The 21616-nt window shown below is 44.8% G+C and overlaps 1 protein-coding gene across 1 annotated transcript in view; it reads left to right on the forward strand.

Annotated features, from left to right (window-relative positions):
• Positions 1 to 21616, forward strand: part of ARL3 (ADP ribosylation factor like GTPase 3) — a 26630-nt gene extending 5014 nt beyond the window's left edge. The window contains exons 2-6 of the mRNA XM_053948548.1: positions 5159 to 5302; positions 6430 to 6546; positions 10624 to 10674; positions 12630 to 12815; positions 21319 to 21616. Of these exons, the coding sequence (XP_053804523.1) occupies positions 5159 to 5302; positions 6430 to 6546; positions 10624 to 10674; positions 12630 to 12815; positions 21319 to 21366 (546 nt within the window). The 3' untranslated portion in view covers positions 21367 to 21616. The remainder of the gene's footprint in view (positions 1 to 5158; positions 5303 to 6429; positions 6547 to 10623; positions 10675 to 12629; positions 12816 to 21318) is intronic.

Consider the following 21616-nt stretch of genomic DNA (forward strand, 5'->3'; position numbering starts at 1 on the left):
TGGCAGAGAAGGAATTAGCAGACGAATCATGGGCTGGTTTTATGGATATTTTGTGAAGTTTCTCCCACGGTTGTAGGAGAGTCACAGAAGTTTGTGAATAGAGCTCAGCAGTGCTGGGGAGCTGTACGGAGACAGGAGTTGTCATTTCAATGGCAAATGTGCTTGGCTGAGATGAGTCTTGAGGATTAAGTGACTTGTGGTTGCAGTAGCGGGAAAGAGGGCATCTCTGCAGGGGCGTAGACATGGGAAAGATGTGGTCGTAATGGCAGGCTGAGCTGCTGAGCTTTGTGGCTCTATTGCATCTTGGTGAAGTGAATTGATTCTACCTAAATGTCCACATCTAGTAGATAAGCAATTGGTGGTGACTGAGGGTGGCTTTATTTTAAATTCATTATCTGAGGCTTGTGGCTAATAAAGTTAAACAGAATACATTGACTTCTCTTTCCTAATAAGAATCAACCGTACTTTGCAGCAGCTTGCGGGCCACGCTTTTTATCCATGCCCAGTGTATCCAGCCCTCAATACAAGGGAGAATTGTTCTTTCCATTATGGCTTTATATTGCCAATCTGATACAATATTTAAACAGATTATCTCAATGCTCTGTTTGTCCCAAACCAATTTTTGCTTTGGCCTGTAAAGTGAATCTTCCTTTCAGTGGCTCCTGTGGTACAGGATGTAGTTACATGCATCAACTAGTTCAAGAGACCCATATACAGCATGAATAAACCCACAAAACCCTTAGCTAGGACTATAAATGTCACTGTATTTTTATATATGTAGGATTTTTTTTTGAGAGAGAGAATAGGATTACTGCATGCAGCTATATTTGAAAGTCCTTTGATAATTTGGTGGGTATTTTAAACCTAGCAATGATATACTTTCATAAAACCACACATCCCTGTTTTCTGAAGGATGCTAATAAGATGGTTAGCTTTGCTTTCATGCTCAATGTGTTTATGAGTGCTCTTACCCATTTAGTTGCGTCTTCAAATTTAATGCCCCACTCTGATTTCATAGTAATTGTCAGGAGTCTCTTTTTCTTTATTGCATGTCCCCGCTCACTGTCTGGAAAATAGTCTCCTCATTGCTGACCCCATCAGTCTGTCTCCTCATGGTGCTTGTAAAGAAAACCCTCTCCACCAAGGACAAAGATGTTTTTAAACAAGCCAATCTGATATAAGACATAGTTTGCTTAACCCAGAGGTGATCAAGAAGCAGATACTGGCTGACTGTGCACAGCCTTGAGTTGCTCTGTCTGGCTGCCCTTCTCCAAAGGCTGCACACGCTGCCATGCTGTGCTGTTCATTATCTGAGCAGCATCTGCAGTTCCCTTCTCTGTTACAGATGCCGCAGTCTGCTTAGTTTTGTGCAGCTGACACGCTGCCCTTACACTCCTGTGAGACATCTCTGCGGCTCCTCAGCTAGCTCACATCAACCCTGGCCTGCTTAAGACTTATCCTGCTTCTCACCCTGGACACTCCAGTGAGCAAGTGCCACTGGCCTGGCTCCTATGCAGGCATCCTGGGAATCTTCCCTTCTCACTACTGGCTAAGTCCCAGCATGAGACATTTCTTACCTGCCCTGCTTCAAAAATCTGCTCCTCCTCTGTTGCTTCTGTGCATCCTCTTTGCACCAGATCTTCCTATTTCATGGCTTTCTACCTGACAGGTCCCATCAATAACAAGGCATTGCTTTCTGACTCTCCTCAGCCCGTTAGTTTCAGCATTGTGTTTGCCAGCAGAGGAGTGCTTGTCCATCAGTGTGTGTGCAACAGGGGCTGCTTGTTCCACATTGTGGTGGCATGCAGCAGGGAACTCTGCTGAGTTATTTTTTCCAGCCTACTAAGCTGTCAGGAAATGCCTTCTGTCTTTCTAGCCAGTGTGCTCACAAGACCAATAAAAAAAAAATTAAAAAGAAAAAATTGGGAAATGCACCTGGACATGGCTTTCCTTAGTTTTAAATATTTTCTAACTACAGGGAGAATGCTGGATTCAAGTTTTAAATACTATTTACAAAATAGTAACAGTCACAGGAACCAATACTATTATTTGGCTCTTGATTTAAGTTGTATATACAGACCATGTAACCTATGCTGGCAGCTACTGAAATAAAGTCCACATCTCTATGTTGTCTTGCTTGTCTTCCGGCCTTTTAAATCAGCTTACTTTATACCTTAGAGAATACTTTTATTTCTATATATATCTTCTCTTCTATTGGCTACCCCCGATAATCCTGTGATCAGCCATGCAGCAGTGTCACTTGAGTAGAATATGGAACGATGCTGATCGTTTTCTCATAGGCTGTCATACTGGCCCAGAAATAGCATCCATCTACGATGGGAGAAGCTCTATTAACATTTACAACTGTTCCTCTTCCCGACCCTTGAGAATTCCTCCGTGGTAGATAAGCAATACTTTGTAATACATTTCTTTGCGCTCAGTATTTTGGAGTTGAATTCTGAAATATAAAGGCACCTAATCCTGATCTGCTCTGGGATACACTGCTCTGCTCTTAGCAAGTGGAGCTGTGAATAGGATTAGCATTTCAACAGCTTCTTTTTTTAACTGTGAGCAATAAACTAAAATAATAGGGCCTGATTCAGAGCTCTCCAAAGTCGGCAGTAGTGCTTTTGCTGATGTACATTGGCTTTGGGTCAGGCCCATAAGAATGGGAAATTCAGTGTTTCCCTATAAAGGAAGGAGAATGTGTGAATTTTAGAGTTCCTGCTCCTGTGGAGTCTGTCCACACTGAGCATAAATCCACAGATTTACAAGCCAGCAAACACAACTGTAAATTTGATGGCCAGTGAAAAGAAAATGTGTTGCTAGTCATGCAGATAAAACTTGTGCTTTTTAATGATGTCAAGGGCACTAAGGACATGCATATAAACAAGTAACCATTAGAAGTATTTTTGCTATTCCTTTTCTCTTTCCTCAGACGTGTGGAGGTGCAGACCATCATTGGGGCAGAACATGGCTTGGGCACTGTGGCCAGGGAGATGAGCTGTTGGGCTGGCAGGGCTTGCAGTGACTGGCTGCACTGAACACAGCCCTTCAAATTCATTAGCCATGGGCCCATGGGTGAGAGCCAGCTGTGAGCATCTGGCCCTCAGGGCCCTGCACGTGGTGTTACAGGCCTTTACACTTCAACTAAAAGCTATTTGGGGATTTACTGTGCCTGTGCCAGTGCCTGTACTGGGCAGGCATGGCACCCTCTACCAAGCAGAGCCCATTTCTAATTCACAGCTCTTGAGCAGGGCCTGGATTCCCAGTTTTTTACCTGCCTATCACCTATGAAATAGGTGATACCTTCAGCCTGCTTATTGGGCAGTAAGACTGCAGTTTTGCTGTTGCTTGCACAAGCTCTGAATTTCTGAACCTCAGCTTTCCACAGTGCTTTTTAGAAGCACAGCAACAGTGGCAATCCTGCAGCTTTCTACAGAGACCTTTCGAACCCAGTTTTACTAAGTTCCTTCTCTTCTCCCTGTTTCTTACACATCACACATGTATTTTGAGCTGTAGCTCTTAATTTAACAGAAACCCATTAAATTACACTGAAATCAAAAATGCTTACAGGGGTGGATCAGATGTCATATGCATTTTTATCTCTGAGCGTTACTAAAAGCTCTAGCTTCACAGCCTGTAGTGCCAAGTCCTTCCCAAAGCACTCCCACCTGGGAGCAGGGAGGTGAGCAGTCAGAAGCAGCATTTGCAGAATGGCTGAGGTTGGGAGTGGGCAGGAGGACACTGCTGGAGACAGGGGATGCGTTGCAGCGGTGACGGTTGTACTGCAACGTGCAGCTCTTTATCCTGAGGACAAGTTTCTGATTGCCGCGATCTGGAGGGGATCAGGAGCAACCTTCAAGGCTCAAATAGTCCTTGGCTCTCAGCAGGAATATTTAGAGGGTTTAGTTCCTCATAGCAACAAAGCACTTCAAGACATTTAACTGATTACACCCTTGCAGGTTGACAAGAAGCATTTTCTCAATTTTGCTATTGGGAGAACAAAAAGGCTCGACGTATGGGCCCCATGGGCTCCGGTTTCTGCTGATATTTGAACTTTCTTCCTGGCTCTTGGTTTTAGTGGGCTTCAACAAGGGAATTGTCTGGGAGAGATGAGGGCTGAGGACTGAGGGCTTCAGAAGGGGCTGTAGGTGTATTTCTTTCCTGGATTTTCTCACGTGAATTAGTAGCAAGAGCACCTGTGTCCACAGGCAGGGTCTCAGTGTGGTGTGTGTGCTTCTTGGGCTCTGAGGAGGAGTCCCTGACATACAGGGGCTGCAGAGTAGTGTGGCAGCGTGCCGAAAACACCGAGGTGTTCCTGGTGTCACAGCCTGGTCCTGTGCAGGTGGAAGCGGGATGATTTGCATCTTTTGGTTATGTGCCAGGATCCAGAATATTTTTCCAGCCATTTTAGACAGGTGCTGGTCTCTGACTGGTAGCACTGACAAAAGCTTGGGTGTGCTGCTGTAAGGTGCATGTTTGTAAATGAGGTGACCTGCATATTCTGTTTCCTAATCCTGAGTGATACTGTCAGCTCAGAGAGCTGAGCCTGGGTAATGACTGGAATCCACTGTGCTTTTCTTAGTGAGGATGTGTGGTAATCTGAGGTAGTTGTTAAGTGCTACATCCTGAGACTCAGAACTGCACATGCCCCCTGGGTTCAGCATGTTTTAGACAGATAAACGGGGTTTGAGATGATCAGAGTAGTTACTATGAGAAGAACCAATGTCACGTACATCGTAACCTGCAGTTACCTAGGAGGCAGATCAAATTAATGGTGTTTTCCCTCTGATAAAGGTAATGAAAAGCTGGCAAGGATGTGCTCTGCAGCTTCTGCACAGGGTATGCATAGGCACTGTCTCCCTGGCACGGGGAATGCCAAGCAGCTGTGTGACAAGAGCAGTGCAGCCAGCAGTGCACCCCACTGTGTGGCATTTGTGCTGTCTGAGACCTTGTTGATACTCTAAGATGGAAGAAAATAGGGGCAAAGGGAGGAGTAGGAAATGAAATGGGAATAGGGACTGCAGAAAAGTATTCGGGGTGTCTTGGGACCCACCACCAGACAGAATCTATTTCAAGGGAGGAGAGCATAGCACTGTGGGGGATGAGGGCTGGGGTGGGGAAATAACAGCTGTGGTCTCTCTTGTGCATTTAGGGTTTACTGTCAATCCTGCGCAAACTAAAAAGCACCCCAGACCAGGAGGTGAGAATCCTCCTCTTGGGACTGGATAATGCAGGCAAGACCACACTCCTGAAACAGCTGGCATCAGAGGACATCAGCCACATCACCCCAACACAGGTGAGGAAGGCCTTTTCTTCTTGAGGCAGTTACTGTGGTGCCACCTGCCACATTATATAAAGCACTCATGATTCATCAGTCTTTCAGTAAAAGGGGGAGCAACTGGAGCCTGGTGCACCATTAAGTTTGTGTCCTTTCTGCCTAAGAGGAGACTTCCTGAAGGAGCCAGAGAGCTTCAGGCCAGATTGGTCAGGTAGTGCAAAAGTGGATGAGTGCTGTGGAGTTCTGCAAAAGGCTTTTGAGACATGCTACAGTTGCATGGATGAGACTTTGTTCCTGTTGTCCTTGCCAAACAGGGACATGTAGAGTGGATGCTGCAGCACTGGACAAACCCTTATCTGTTTACATCTTTCACCCAACCAGCTCCAAGGGTTCTGCATATACCACTTCTCCTCTCTAATGTCTCTCATGCCCTTTTGTTGAGCTTTGGGGTTGGAGGAGAGGGATGGCTCCCGTCAGAAGCACTGCAGCATTGCTCCAGAGGAGGTTGCTAGAGAGCTATGGGAGATGCTTCCCCCCACCCTGTAGCTGCCTCCCAAAGCTCCCAGGCCTGGCACCCTAATTCCAAGCCTTGGTCCCCTGGGTGGTGTGGCAGCGTGTTGCCAGCCCACACCACATCCTGTTTTTCTACTTGAATGCACTTTCAGTTGGTGCTCTAATTGATGAAATGGACCCTTCAGACGTGCAGCTGTTGCTCTTTTAAGCCCAGCATTAGCTGTGTCGTGTCGAATTGAGCTGAGACCTCTGGCTTCATATTAGTTGTGACTGTCTACTCAGCTTTCACAAGCTCAATCTTGCTTCTCACACTGCCCTTGTTTTCTCCTTATCTGCAGCTCTCCCACCTCTTCCTGCACCCACCCTGCTGAGCTCTCTCAGGGCACTAACTGCATCATATGTCTCCATAGGCATGACAGCATCAACCCTTGACCCAAGAACACTGACAAACTGATGGTTTGGCAGCTGCTTTTGCTGGTGCCTGTCCCACAGCTGATCCATCTTAGTGGCTGCCCAGCCCACCTCACTGCACATTGGAGGCATGGGATATATAAGGTGTTCATGTCTGGCTACGAATATGCTCCAGCCATTCTGGTTTATGCTCTATGTGGCTTTGTTTCTGCTCTTTCCAGGGCTTCAACATCAAAAGTGTACAGTCTCAAGGCTTCAAACTGAACGTATGGGACATAGGCGGACAGAGGAAGATCAGACCATACTGGAGGAACTATTTTGAAAACACTGATATCCTTGTGAGTATTGGCTGCAGCTGAATGCTGTGTTCATGCAATGGCTTTCCAAGGTCTCAGCCAGAAATTCAGAAACAAGTAATGTAATGTCCCAGCCCTCAGCAACACCATTGCCATTGTAACAGAAGTTATTCTGAGCTAAATGGCAAGATTGGTTGAGTGCAGTAAGAAAAATACAGTTATGTTTGCAGAAATCATTCAGTTGCATGTTTTTACTTTCACAGGATGGTGCTGTTTATAGCCAGTTCCTTTCCTCTCATCTCAGTCTCTTTCAAATGAAAGAACATTAATAACGTGTACTTTACCCATCTATAGCTCCTTTCACTGGAGACTCTGAAGGCCTGTCATGTGACTTAAGCATCATTTGTAGAGGTAGGTCAGTATGGTGCCCTTGTTTTATAGATGGAGAAACTGAGGAATAAGAATTAAATGCTCTGTCTGGCATCAGATGGGAAAGTTTCTGAGTGAGGGACACAGAGAAACCCCTTGTCTTTTCTTTTTCTCCTTTAATCATAAGACTGTCTTTTAATGGTTTTGACAACTTAGCTGTATTTACCTTACGATTAGCTACATTATATTTACAGTGCAGGACCTTTGTTTTTCCATGCCAGAGAAGATTGCTCTGGGACCCTTCAGGTGCTGTCTTGGCTAGTTTCAAAGATCACCTCTAGCATGCAGCCACATATGCCAGGATGAAGGCATACTGGGGGCTGCAGGCCTCTCTCTGCCCCAGGCAGTATTGCCTGTGGGAACAGAGAAAAGCCAAGGTCTGCTGACTCCCATGGGAAAGTGGGAAGCTCTCTCAGAAAGATGCCATTCCTCCCTCCTGTCACACACATACTCACTAATGTATCAGGAGCTTCAGTGCACTTGCATGGAAGGATCAGTGAACTAGGAATAGGACTCTGTTCACCAAGGCTCGTGTCCAGTTGCTGAAAGGCCTGGCTGTGCCTGCAGGCTTAGAAAACATTGTCCAAATGAAGCTGTTATTTAAATGTGACTAATAAACCCTTGATACTCTCTTTTGCCAATCTTTGTTTTTGAGCCTTAATTTGGACTCTAAAGTTCAAGGACAGCCACCACCGCATAAACCTGGTTGATTGCTTTTGCAAAGAGGAACTGTGAGATTTTCCATGGGGTATGATCTGGGTTTGAGAAACGAGCAGGTCACACACTGTGCTCCTCTGTGGCTATTGAGGACAGAGATGGTGTGGCTGTGAGGTGTCTGTGCCCACTGAGCCCAGGCTCTAGTGCTGTGGGTGGTGGGGAGGCAGTAAGTGTGTAGATCAAGGTCAGCCCTGCAAAGCAGCAGTGTTGGGATCTCTGCCTGCTGTGGCAGGTGCTCAGGCTGCAGAGGCTGTGCAACCACAAAACAATATCTGGAAGACTCTGCTGGCAAAGACAATGAGCTACACTGGCCTGTGGGCTTCCACCCTTCCTAGTGTGTGCTGCATGGGAGATGCAGAAATACAGGTGAATTTGAAGACTGAAGGAGATGAAAGCAGTTGTTTTCCCTACCGCTCTCTCACCCCAGTTAAAGCAATGTACAGAGAAACCCCTTCTTTTCATATGAGTAAGAAAAATGGGTGGATAGAGGCTGAATCATTTTGGGGGAAGCAGCAGTGTGAATACAAATAGCTGGTGCACAGATGGACTTGAGTTCCCCTAACTGCACTTAATACTGACACCCAGTTCCAAACTGGGAGATGTTGGCATGTTGAGCTAGTGCTTTGCTATTTCCATACACACCAAAACTGAGATCACGTATGTGCTGATGGCTCACTCTGTCTTCTGCCAGTCCTTACCCCTGTTTCAGCCAGTAGTTTTACCCTCTGACAAACCTGGTGCAGATTGTGCATTTATAAATTGAGCCAATTTATGTTATTTCTTCATCTAGTCCCACCACCTGCAATTTCTGCCCAACCCATTTATTCCAGGTTGTGTTTTGGCTTGTTTCTCAAAGGAGGTACCCAGCTTTACAGGAATTTCTTTCTCAAATCACCATTCTCCAACACGGTGTTCAAATTGGTAAACTATGTTACCAACTGCCACAGGCAAAAACAGGCTCTTGTGTGGCCTTGGCCATAAAAGGAAGTTGGACATGAGATACACTACAGTTCCCAGGACCCCCTGCTTCTCTCTTCCCCTAAACTGCATTGCATAAAACAGAAAGGACCCTCTAAAGAGTATTAAAAAGCAGGAAGTAATTACAAATTCAAATCCATGCAGGTGCCTTTGAATGAGAGCTTGATCTTGCATCACACACCTGTGATATTTGGAAGCTTAACGCAGGCAAATAAGGTGTGGATATCTGGCTGATTGCATATTCAGACAGGCACCTGCAGCTATTTGGCACAGCGCTTGCTGGTTTGGAAGTAGGCACTCGGCACATACTTTGCTTTCTCTGTGCTGTGCTTTTGTGGCTTTTGCCCCAAGCACTGTTGTCTCTAGTTCTCATCTTGCAAAACAGCTCCCTAGTGAGGAATGAGTGGAGCAGGAGAAAGCCTGGCTGGATGGGACCCAGAGCTATTCCTTCCCAGTTAGAGAAGCACCGTAATATGGAAAGTGCCGCCTTTCAGTTCACAAGCAGCGCTCGACCATTGCATTCATGTGTTGTGGACTTCCCCAGAGATGTCCCGAGGGAGGACAGATGACAGTCCAGTATTGCCCCAGAATACAGCTGCCATCCCTGCAGCTTCTTCCTTTCTTTTGCTCTGTGTTTCCTACCCTAAATGGGATGCATAGGGGTGGATGCTTGGTAGGACGGGGAGGACGTGTGTAGCTGATCCAGTATTGGTGCACGTGCCTGGGATCACATTGCAGGGAGAGGCCTGTGTGTCATGCCCACGGGCTGGTCCCCATCACGTGGCACCGGGTGTGTGCTCCGGTGACGCATCCCCACGCAGCTGCGGCCAGCCCTGCCGCGTGTCCCCCAGCCTCTGTCAGTGCACATCAGCCCCCAAGTGATCGGCAGAGCGGCTGGGAGGTTGCTGGGTTACCTCCTCAGGCCTCGCATACAGATTTTCCTGCTGCATGTTTGGTCCCATTTCAAACAACTCAAATGCTGCTCATTAAGATAGTGCCTATAGTTTAATAGATATTGCTGTTAGAGATCTTCCCTCCTTCTACTATTTGATCAAAATTATTCTGGAAGCATGGAGTCTTATGCTGAGACTGCCTACAAGGATGCCATTTATCATGATGGCAGGGTGCTGTGCTCATCTATTCCCTGAAAACCAGGCTGACACTTGCTCCCTGTAAGCCACCAAAGAGCATGCAGATGACATGCTAGCAGCTTCAATCACTACTGATGGGGAATGGCAGCAACTGGAAGCAAAATGCTCAGTGTTTGTTACCAGTCCTGTCCCTGTCTGCTATCCCAGCATCCTTCTTCAAAAACCTTCATGTATCAAGCAATGAAAAAGGGATACCAGTCTATTCCTGCCTGCATGTTGTACTGAGGTTCCCCATTTTTTTAGATGGCAGCTGAAGATGGAGTCTTGCAGGCTAAATCCAGCCCTCATACCCAACCACCCTCTCCAAGAGGCTACAGTAGGATTGCCTGATGGAGACAAACTCAATGTCTCCAACGCATTCATGTGTCCCCTGAGTGCCACTGTGTGCCTTAGTGGCTTATTGAGGAGGTGATGCTAGAGGGCAGCACGGCACAGTCACACCAGGTCAGTGTTTGTACACTTTGCTGGGGTGAAAGGCCATGTCTGGCTTCCCAGGTTTTGCCCTTCTATGCTCAGCTTCAGCTTGTAACAATAAGTTTGAAACAATACCAACAGTCTCCTGTTCTCTTCAGATAATACACTATGGTGATGGTGACAGCATCTCCAGTACTGCTGCCAGCTCCTTTCTGATTCTACCCACATGGCTGTCCACTCCCCCGGCATTAAAAGAGGTGGTTCCTCTCCTTTCAGAACATCATGAAGTTTTGTCAACATTTGCTGCAAATAATAGCAAGGATCTTTGTGCCCAAAAGTGTAATTAGTAGGTCCAACTCACTTAAGCACATGCTACTGTGGAAGAGTATCTTCTGGGAAGAGTAACTTTTCCTGTAATTTCTTTTTTCAGATCTATGTCATTGACAGTGCAGATAGGAAGAGGTTTGAAGAAACAGGTCAGGTAAGTTACTTAAGGCCAGCTTCCTTTGAAGTAACTCAGTGCTTCTGAGTGCCCCTTGCTCACAAAAGTTAGGAAGAAGATTTTGTTGTTTATGAAGGAAATTTGCATTTCAAGAGACTTGTCTTTCAACATCAATACAGATTATTTTGGTAGATGTGAAACAAGGAAAATAGGTAGCCTAATTCTGTTTAAATAGAACAGTGTTCATTGAAGTTATACAATAATAACATTTGGAGCCTAATACTGAAAGAAGCAACAAACTTCTCTAAGTCCTTTAAACCTTGCCAAACCAAGACCCTGAGGAATCCTATTCTCTTATTTATGAAGCTGAAATGGAAATCATATTGACTTGATTGTCTTTTGGATGTAATTGTAAAAAAGCTAAGAACTTTCTAACTAATACTGGCCAGAAAATAAAGTTCTGGTGTTTTGTAACATTTTTTGGTTTAGGTTGGAACAAAAATAGGACTTTTAAACTTCGTTGTATAAAATTCAGAAAGTGACAGTGTCCCAAAATAGCTAGCAATAGATTTACCCCACAGAAATGGGAGATGTAGATTAAAGCCTTCTGTTCTGCCTGATTTGAAGGAATACTTGATCTTTTGCCTCTCAAGTCTCATGGACACACCCCAACAGCAGAACTGTTGGTTGTTCTAGGGGTTGGGGAATCTTTCCCCTGCTGGAGCTATTTCATTTTATATCAGTAATTTAATATTCATTGGGCAAAAGAGATGGAAAGGAAGCAGCAGATCACTTGCCTGAGTCAGGCGGAGCCAGCCTAAACCCCTCGTCATATTTCCGCAAACACTTTTGGTTTCAATAAATCAACCGTGTCAGATGAAAGACCTATTTTGTTGAAAAATTCCCAGCCAGTTCTGTTTATAACTCCATCCTCTCATCCCGGCTTCCAAACCAAACATTGCTCTTGGGGGGATGGAGTTGTATTTCCACTGCAGTTTAGCACCTCCCCAACTTGTTTAATCCAGAAGTTTCTATTCAGTGGATAAAAGATGTTAGAACGTTATCTGAGAGCATGAGACCTTTCCAGCTAAATAAGGAGGCCACAAAAATCTCCTATACTCATCTGTCTGCAATGCCAGCAGCCCCTACAGGTTCATGTTCTGCTGAGTTTGTCATATGTTCCCATAGGGAAGTGACTTGAGACTGAGTGCCGGTTTCACATGAGACCATTGCGCAACCTAGACATGGAGTATTTCTGCCACCATTGATCCACTGCAGATTCAGATTTGAGCTATTCAAAAAATCTTTTTGAGTCAACCAGTTTTGAATGAACAAACCTATTTTTTAAGATGCCACCCAATGTGTGCTATGCATATGGAGCCAAAATTCAGCTATTAAGGCTGATCTAGCTTGTCTTCAGCTAACCAATGCCTTCAAAAGCATCAGCACTTTCCTGTGGGAGGGAGATTTCCATTTTGGGGGGGGGGTGGTGGGGGTGGGGAAGTCCTCTCCTTTTTCAATTGCAGTGATTAAGACTTCGAACAACTCCTTGAAACTCATGATTAGCAAAGATATCAGGGCCAGTGTCAACGCTTGCTCAGGTACAAATCAGGTCAGTCAGTCAATAACTTAAGACAGATTCCTCATACTGCCAATTTACATGTTGTTTTTTGCTGTTTCATCAGTTTTGGTCTCCTGGGATCAGAGACTGGTAAAACACAGAGTTGTAGTCTTTAAGGCAACTGCTAATTTCAGACCAAAATGAAGATTTTTTTCTAACCTGTAATTGGAAGAAATAGCTTTTGAACCTTGGGCAGAGATGATTGTATACATTTTTGCTCTCTTATAATAAGATCTAGGTTTCACTGGAACACACTCTTCTAGCGTTTGCCCTAAATATATTTCTAATTAGAGACAAGCACTGGTGGTTGAAGGTTTTCTTTCCTTCCCTCTCACCATCTTCCCCCCACCCCACTCCCTTGTAAATGATACAGGAGCTGGCTGAGCTTTTGGATGAAGAAAAGCTTAGCGGAGTCCCCGTGCTCATATTTGCTAACAAGCAGGATTTGCTGACGGCTGCCCCTGCTTCGGAGATTGCCGAAGGACTGAACCTACACACAATCCGGGACAGAGTCTGGCAGATCCAGTCTTGTTCAGCTCTTTCGGGAGAGGGAGTACAGGTGAGGCTCTGCAGAAGGCTTGCTGTGCCAGCAGGCCATCTCTAAGAGATTGTTGATCTGCAGGGTGGGGCTGGGCCAGCCTCACTGATGAGGGTCAGCACAGCCAAAGCCCTGCAGTGCAAAACGTGGGGGGTGCGTGTCTTGGGTCCTGTGCAAAGGGAAGGGAGAGCTGTGGGCCCCTGGGGTCTCTCCATCCCTGGTAAAGGGGACAGTGATTGCCTCCCCAGTCAGGAGCCCTTAGCTGGCCCAGATGAAGACATTGATTTCTTTTAAAGAGACTGCTGTCAGGTTAATCATTCTCACAAAACAAATTGTCTTTTACTATAAACCCTTTGACTGGTACGAGTATGGACTCTAGAAATCTGATTTACCTTTGCTGCTGATGTCATTTGGCATTTTACTAAACCCAGGCACCAGGGAAAAAAACTGATCAATTTTTCTGATCCAGAGAAATGCAAGAGTTGCACATGGAGCAACAACCTCTTCTAATGTCAGCATGTGGGGCAGCAAAAACACACCGAGGGGCCTGCACTGTTCCCTGTGCTGAACTGTAGGAGTTGTGTCTTGGGCTCCTGTGCTGTAGTCAGTTCCTGCAGTATAGTAGCTCTTTGTAATGTAAATGGGACCTAGGTTTGTTTATTTCACTCTTAGGTTTTCCTGAATTAATGAGGTATTTGCAGAGCTGGAAATCTGAGTACTCCCTTCACTGATATTTAAAGAAACAGAATGGTGAAGACATTTATCTTCACTGCAGTTTCAGTAAAATCTTATTTGCAGATGCTATAGAGCAGTTCAAGATAGTGAGGTCTCAAGCTGAGTACGAAGAGTTACAGAAGCAGCCCTCCATGCTGAGTGGGCAGTAAAATGGCAGATGAAATTCAGTGTTGACAAGTGCAAAATAATGCACATGAGAAACAACAATCCTAATTATACGACGATGGACTCAAAATTAGCTGCCATTACTCAGAAGCAGATCCTTGGGAGCAGAGCTCGTCAAAGGCCAGAGAGGAAAATTCAAATGCTAGACAATTACAAGAAAGCAAAGAAGAAACATCTTTTTTAGCAGGTTAAAGTCATTGTGAGCCCATATCTTGAACATGGCCTCAATTTCTGTCTCTGCCACATTTAAAAGATTTTAGTAGTAATAGTAGAATCATAAAGTCCAACAAAAAATTAAGTAGAAGGATCTTCAGAAGATCTTTAGACCAACTTCATGTTTAAAGCAGGGATAGTTGTGAGTCTAAAGGAGGTTGCTGAGAGTCTTGTCCAGTCAAGTTATAAGTATCTCTGAGCACGTACATTCCACATCCTCTCTAGGTAACCTCTTCTAGGCTCTTAACTACTCTAATCAGAAAAAAAATACAGTCTACATATCTGCTTAGAATTAGGAGAGATTTGGGGATCCTCTGTCAGGAATGATCAGCAGCACAGAGTGGCATCTGTATACAGGGATAATAAATAAATTAGGACTAGCAGTTGTAAGAGAGAGAACAGAGAGTGGGAATATGTTCAGAATTTATAAAATGTGGTATAAAAATGTCAGACTGTATGCTATTTTTACATTGCTAGAGGAAGAGTGTTCCTAATGAAATAATCAGAAAACAGTTTAAAAGAAATAAAAATAAGTGCTTCTTTGCAAGTGGCATAATTAAATTCTGGATCTCATTGGCACAGGATGTTGGGGAGACCAAAGGTATCAGAAAAAAAGGGTATCTGAAAAATACTTAAATGAATTTCTGAAGAAGGGATGTGCAGGCAATCACTGACCAGTAAGATCTGGAGGCAGCTTTTGACTGAGAAACAGCTTGGGCCATGAGCTGGGAGCAAAGAACAGGGTAAGGCAGATGCTGTTCCTACATGGTCTTTCCCCTGGCATCCAGAAAGAAGATCCTGGCCTGGGTGAACCATTGGTCTGACCCAGTACAGCAGTTATGATTTTAAATTCTCAACTTGATTTTTAGACCTGAATGTGGTAGGTGGTGTTCTCTAAAGGGCCTGTAGTTAGCTAAGCTACAAATTCAGCTATGTTGTACCCAGTGCTGTCAAGGGCTTCAGCTCTTATCTTCACTCTGAAGTTTCCAGCCCAAAGAAATCTGACCAGGAAAACGAGGCTGCAGTTAACAGGGTTTCAGGCAAACATAGGTCACCTTCCTACCTGCCTCAGGCCCTTCTCTAGGTTATGGAAGTCCAAGGCAGCTCTTCAACTGCAAAGGGGCAGTAAAGAGACAGATGAAATTCAGAGATATGTGTTGGATGTGGAAGAAGTAAATGATACAAAATGTTGCTTTCTGTTCTTGAGCTTTGAAATGTGCTTCCTTCTCAGGCAGATTTGTGGGCTCTCTGTAGTGGGCTGCACACTTCTCCACGACAGCACCTTCTTACTGTGCCTCCTCCCTGAAGCACAGCACATCCCTAATCATCCAGTAGTGTAAAATGCTCAGCCCAATGCCCTCTGCCAGGGAAATGAAATCTGCTTCTGCATTCACTTCCAGAAAACAGAAGACCAGAACTAAATAAAAGTATTTGCAGGCCTATGTATTTTGTTCATCGTGCTTATCTAGACAAATTAGTTTAGATGCAGGCTAGATAACATCCCACTTTGTTGTAGTCAGTCTCATTGCCCTAAATACTGCAGCTTATTCCATAAATAATTATTGCAGAAAAGTCAGGAAAGTTGCAACCTCTCTATAGCTTATAGAAGAAGAGCCCCTACATTTCTCTTCAGCCGTAACTTCAGCCGTGTCAAATCAGACAGCAAGAATGTCAAGCCCTCCCCTTCCTTGCAAATTGAACAAAATGTTTGGGGAGATGGCTTTTAAACTAAACCCAGATCAGCCTAGGCAAAAATGGTGTCTTCAGTCTTGGTATGTTAAGGAGAGGTCAAACTTTAGGAGAATCAAAGAAGTTGTTTAAAGAGTCAGATTAGGAAAGATGTTTTTGAGGATTATGGTACACCAGGGCCACAGGTACCAGAGGCTCAGAACAGGAGCTCTCCATGTGTGGTTAAATCTCAGGTCGCCGCTTTAAGGACTTCGTTGAGAAATGACAGTGAGTGGCAGCAAAATAAATGGAGATGGGGAAGCATCAGTTGTTCAGAATGAAAGCCAAGGAACCAGCACGCCAACCATCGCAGGTGATGGAATATATTAGCTGGAGTAGAACTGGAGACATTTCTGACGGATCTTGCAAGGAAGAATGGTGTCATAGCTTGTACCAAGCACATGCAGGAGCAAGAGTTCAGATGGGAAGATGTTTGTGATAGCTTGAAAGAATAGCAATGAGCAAAGATAAATAATGCTAATACATGAAGGAGAAATAGTTTGAAGGTCATTTAATTAGTTTAGCAGCTAGCACCATCATGTACAGAACTGGGTAGTTAAGACTGGGGATTTCAAGGTTAATGAGATTAGATTATGGTTAATAGAGTGATATAAATTTAGAGAATTTAACTATTATTTGAAATGGGTTATTTAATAAAACTGTTAATTAAGGGGAGAATCCATATAGTCATCTTCTCTTTTAAAATTAACCATTAGGGACCCTGGAAAAGGGGCCTAGCAATGTCCTGAGCAGGCTCAGAAGAGAGGTGACTGGGTTAACTGGAAACTCCATGTAGTGTCTCTGGATGCCAGCTGGCAGCCCCTGTTATGCCAGCTGAAGACTTCATTACCTCCTGACTGTAACTGTGGGCAGCACTTGTTAATCAGACTTCATGGTGCCATCGAGGCTTTTTCAAGCAAAATGTCTGCTTAGGTCTGATCTTATCCTCAGCTCCAGTTAAAAAGCAGGAAAGCCTTTTCTCCTTGCCACAGCCATCTGGGCTCTGCTTCTGGAATGGGGTACTGACCAGCCTACACTGAGACCTGGCACAGGGTACAGCAAGTGAGGGAGGTAATTACTGATGACAGCAGAGGAACATCAGGGAACTGTTGCCTCACAGCGATTCTCTGGTGCCACGTAGGCTCTCTTGGGGTATTTGTAACGAGATCTCAAATTGTAGCCCTTGTTGTGAAAAAGCTGTGTACATTCCACCCTGGCCAGCCAGGGTGGTGTGAAAGCAAACAGGACCCCTCTGCTTTGCTGCCTTCTCTCTTGCTGAGGTGTTATTTAGGGGCCAGGGTGTGATATTAAATATGACTCAAGGCTTGGGACCAATGTGTGCTCTGCAGCGTGTTTCTTGTCTGAAGCAAGATTCTCCAATCAAGGCAGCGGGAATTCAGCCTGCCCCAAGGAACTGTCCTCCAGAATGATGATGCAGCGTATTGTGTCCAGAGTCTCCCAAACATAATGACCCTCTGGAGACCATTAAAAGCCAGTGAAACTGAGAGTAGCCACTAAACTTTTGCAATTTATGCCAGAGCCCATCTGGCCCAAAGGACTGTGGGAAGGGCTGAACCTCTGTCTCTTCCCTGGCTATTTCAACCCAGTTGAGAATGAAGCCGAAGACCTAAGTTATTTCTATGCTGCAATTCAATACTTTCATAAGGGCAAGATTCAGAACAGGACCATCCCTGGCAATCTGGTTATCTGCAGAGCTTAGGTGTAGTCTTAGCCAGGAAAGGCTGGATGGGGATCTTCCACATTTTAACAAGGTGCTGGAGCTATTTGTAAATATGATTTAAAACCAGTTTGATGACTGCAGCTCTCCTGGGGCAGGCAGAGCCTGTGCATGTTGAGGAAAAGCAACCATGTTTCCAGATTACAGCGCAGTGTCTTCTGATTTTTCAGTAGGGTAAGGAGGGAGTCTACAGTACTGCATCAAGGATACAGGGTCTCAGAGGACAAGAAAATAAGCTTTCACCCCGGCAAAAACCAGTGGATAATGTACTGGCAGGAGCCTGTAAGAGCCAGCCTGTATGATCACTGGAGGTGCAAGGAAATGACAGATAATGAAGGCACAGTCCTGGCTGTGCAGAGGGAGAAGAAAGTGACAGAATAACGCATACCAAAAATGTTAGAGATTGAGAATTTTGCACTTGCCTGACCCAATTTGTTATGGCAGACAGAGGATTACATGAAAGGATTAAGTTTTTCTGTCCTTAAGGTCATACTAGGGGTCACAAGCTTGTGGCCTTGCCTGATTCCAGGCTTGCAGGGGAGCAAAAATCGTGATGCTTTTTATGGGGTGGAAAGGACTTGTTTGCTGTGTTTGAAGTCAGATTACTTCACTCCCATCGCCGCAAAGCTGATAATGCAAAGAAGAAGCAAGCAGTGGGCTAATCTTAAGCAGGACTTTTTATTTCTCCCAGGGAAGGCTCTACCAGTACTTTCCCAAAGGGCGTTGGAATACAACTCCCTTGGCACAACAGCAGATGGGACTGCAGCAAGGCGGGGTTGTGTGAGCAGCATTTCTCTGCAAGGAGCATTATCCTCTTCCCTGGGGTTCACTCTCTTTGCTTTGGTAAAGTTTACTAGCTGCTTGTTAAGGAGCTAAGAGAGGCAAAGCTGAAAGATCTGAAATCTTTCCCTGGCTAAGTTTTCCCAGGGTTGACTTGAGGCTGGAATACTAATAATTGTATCCGCGTCAGTCCTCAGAGTACCTGCCAATGTCTCTGTGTCTCAACAAAGCAGCACAAGGACATCTATCAAGATCTAAATGTTACTGTGGGGATTATACTTTCTTCACAGAACCATCTTTTAAACATGCAGATATAGGGACAGAGTGTGCAGGGACAAAGGATGACAACAGTTGACTCCTTGAGGACTTGACTCTTTCAAGCACTGTTTCTTCCTTCCCATGTGCCCTTCCCATAGCAGCTCTTTGTGTTTGTAGCAGCTTCCCTGGATTTCTTTATCTTACCAATGCTCTGTCCTGCTTCACACCATAGTAGAAAAACTGCAAATATACCTTTTAGGTTTTTTTGCTTTGCATTGCATTTGGTATTCTCCAAAGCATCTGGGGACACTGCAGAGCAACTGCACCCCCTCAAAAAAAAATTTGCACCAGAAGCTGCAGACATAGCTGAGGAAGGCATCTCACATACACCTTTTTGATACAGCTGAACATGTTAATTTTCGCTTTATCACTGTCAGGCAGGGGGATATTTACAATTAAATGTGATTTTTCCTGTCAATTAACTCATGCCAGAAAAGAGTTTTTAAAATCTATTCCTGCTTTAAAAGTTTGGTGACCTACTTACGTATTTCAAGCGTGTTTGGAGTTCACCTTTCCTCTTGCATTTTGCTATGTCATTCTCTTGCCCTCGTTAAATGCTTCATGCAGCCAGGCTCCCAGCCATGGTAAATCCCATCATAAACTCTGCTTTATGACCCTTGCTGCGCTGGTGCTGCAATGGTCTGCCTTTCTCCTTGCCGAGCTCCCCAATGGCAGCAGGCAGTGTTTTAATCACTGTGAATTCAGGTTGTGGTCAGATTAGGTAGAAGATAGGATGCGTGTTTGTTGTTTTGCAGTGATGTATTGTTTCTGGGATTACTGTGCTGAATAGCTGAGAGTGTCAGCTGATATTTATTACTTTAAGCTGTCTCAGCTGTTCTGGTTCAGCAAATAAACCTACATTCAAAATGAATGAGGAGCTCTGCTTGCCTTGTATACCACGATGTGTGCAAATGTGATTATTGCTTCCAAGGCAAGGGAAGCTGAAATCATTGTGGGAGCATTTTTAGTTATTTATTTATTTTTACTCTTTGCAGGCAATCATGCAGATTTCTAAAGCACACAATCATGTTAAAGGCTTGACACTTCTCCTTCCAGCGCCATTGTTAAGCCCTGGCATTCCTCATGCTGGGAATCACTCGCTCCCTCTCTCTCTAAAGTGATAAGCTTTAAACCATGCTATTGATTGCTTAAGGCATTACATGTTTTACACCTAGGTTATCAGTGTTATTGAATGGGGAAGACACAAAGCTACCAGGCCTTAAAATGAATCTACCGCTCATCTTTTCCCATTTGCTCAGAGGATTTCAGACAATTTGTTTTACACTGATCTCTGCTGGGGAGATAAATAAATGAAACTGGAGACACCAACCCTCCCCAAGGTTAGAGTTAGAAGTGTTATTAGTGTAGGGCCTCATGTGCATCCCAGCACAAAGTGGGCTCACTTATTCTTTATTTAACATAGCAACAAGGGCTGATTTCAAAAGTTGCTGCTCCCCTTCAGATAAGAAGTGTCACATAGCGCAGTTATCAAGGTGAATTGGTATTTTCAAGTGAGAACCTCTCTGCTTCTGATTAAGCCCTGAGGACTCCCTCTCTTCTCTCTTAACTCTTTAGCTCCCCTCTGACATGGCTACCACCTTTGTGGTTGAGGGACAACACAGAGGCACAGCAGTGAGTGTCGCTCACTTGAAGGGCCTGCTGTACTCTGCCTTGGGCTACCTGTCTTTGGAGAAGCTGAGGCCCTTGGCAGACTTTCGGCAGTCTGGGAACAAGGGAATAGGAAATCAGCAACACTGCTACAATGGGGCTACCAGTGACGTTTTCCCAAAAGCTCTCACCTTTCTTAGAGTCTAACGAAGGTTGTTGCGGTAATGATACAGAAATGACCACTGAACATAACACAGTGAAATCCCTCCACTCTGAACTCTGAGGTGATATTTGCCTGACTTCCAAACACAAAGATGTGCTGCTCCTCTCTCATCCCCAAAACCCTACCTTTTACCTTTAGCCTCCCTATCCGCAGAGATACCTCATGGACAGGATAGAGGTAAGGGATTTGATAGGACACAAATATGAGGAGACTGTGCATCTTGCACTCTATTGTGCACGTCTCAGTGATAAGTGACAGGAGCAGATGAAGTGTTGCTTTGGCTTTCAGTAGCATATCCCATTCTGGGATCTCAGCAATAAACTCACAAATCAGATATACATGGCACAAGTGTTGCTGTCCTGCTTGCTCTGGCCAGAGAGCTCACCCACACATTTTTACAGAGACACCTTAAAGAGTATATCAGCCTCTTAAAACATGACCACATAGCTTCTCACTGAACCCCTGTAGGATCCCTGAGGGCCCATTTTCTGTGGGGGCCCTGAGGAACAGGGAGCAGGGTCCAGGTCTGGTTATTGCAGTGACTTTCATGGATCTGGATTTCAAGGCTTGAGGCTGAACAGAGAATTAGAGCTGTTTTCGTAACTGGGGGCTGACCGTATAACAAACAGTCTCCTAAAATCGAGTCTCAAAGATGAGATGACTTGCCCAAGATTACAGAAATCATCTGTAGCCAAACCTGGAACTGAGCCTTCATCTGCCACTGACATACCTTGACTGCAAAGTGATCCTTCCTCGTAGGACCTACACATAGGGACATGATGAGATGATGGATACTTTTTTAGGGTCAGATGAAAGATTTAATAACCTCTGTGTGACAACATCTACCAAGCAAGGAAGCACTTATTTTTTTAACCCCCAGTGATTTTGGGGACAGAAGGGCAGGCAGGGGGTCAATGAGGAGGCAGAACGTGGTGCTTGCAGAATGGTGGTGGGGTGGGCTTGGGGGGATTCCTCCTCCCGTCGCTTGACTAACATTACCTTTTCTCTGTCTGAAGGACGGCATGAACTGGGTGTGCAAAAATGTCAGTACTAAGAAGAAGTAAAGCGTTCTGAGCTGCATGGAAATGGAGGAGCGGTGGGAGCAGAATTCTAGCCTGAAAACACTAATTTGCTGCTTTCTGACCAAATGTTTTTCCATCTGTGCACAGCTACAGCTGTTAAAAGAAAAAAAAAAAAAGAGAGAGATAAAAGGGAGCAACATTGGTTTAAACCTACTGCTGGATTTGGAACTTGACCTGCTCTTTAGTATCATTTTTTTTTATCCCAATAAAGGAATTACATATTTCCTCCCTA

Source organism: Vidua chalybeata, chromosome 8, assembly GCF_026979565.1.
Source record: "Vidua chalybeata isolate OUT-0048 chromosome 8, bVidCha1 merged haplotype, whole genome shotgun sequence".
Lineage (NCBI taxonomy): Eukaryota > Metazoa > Chordata > Aves > Passeriformes > Viduidae > Vidua > Vidua chalybeata.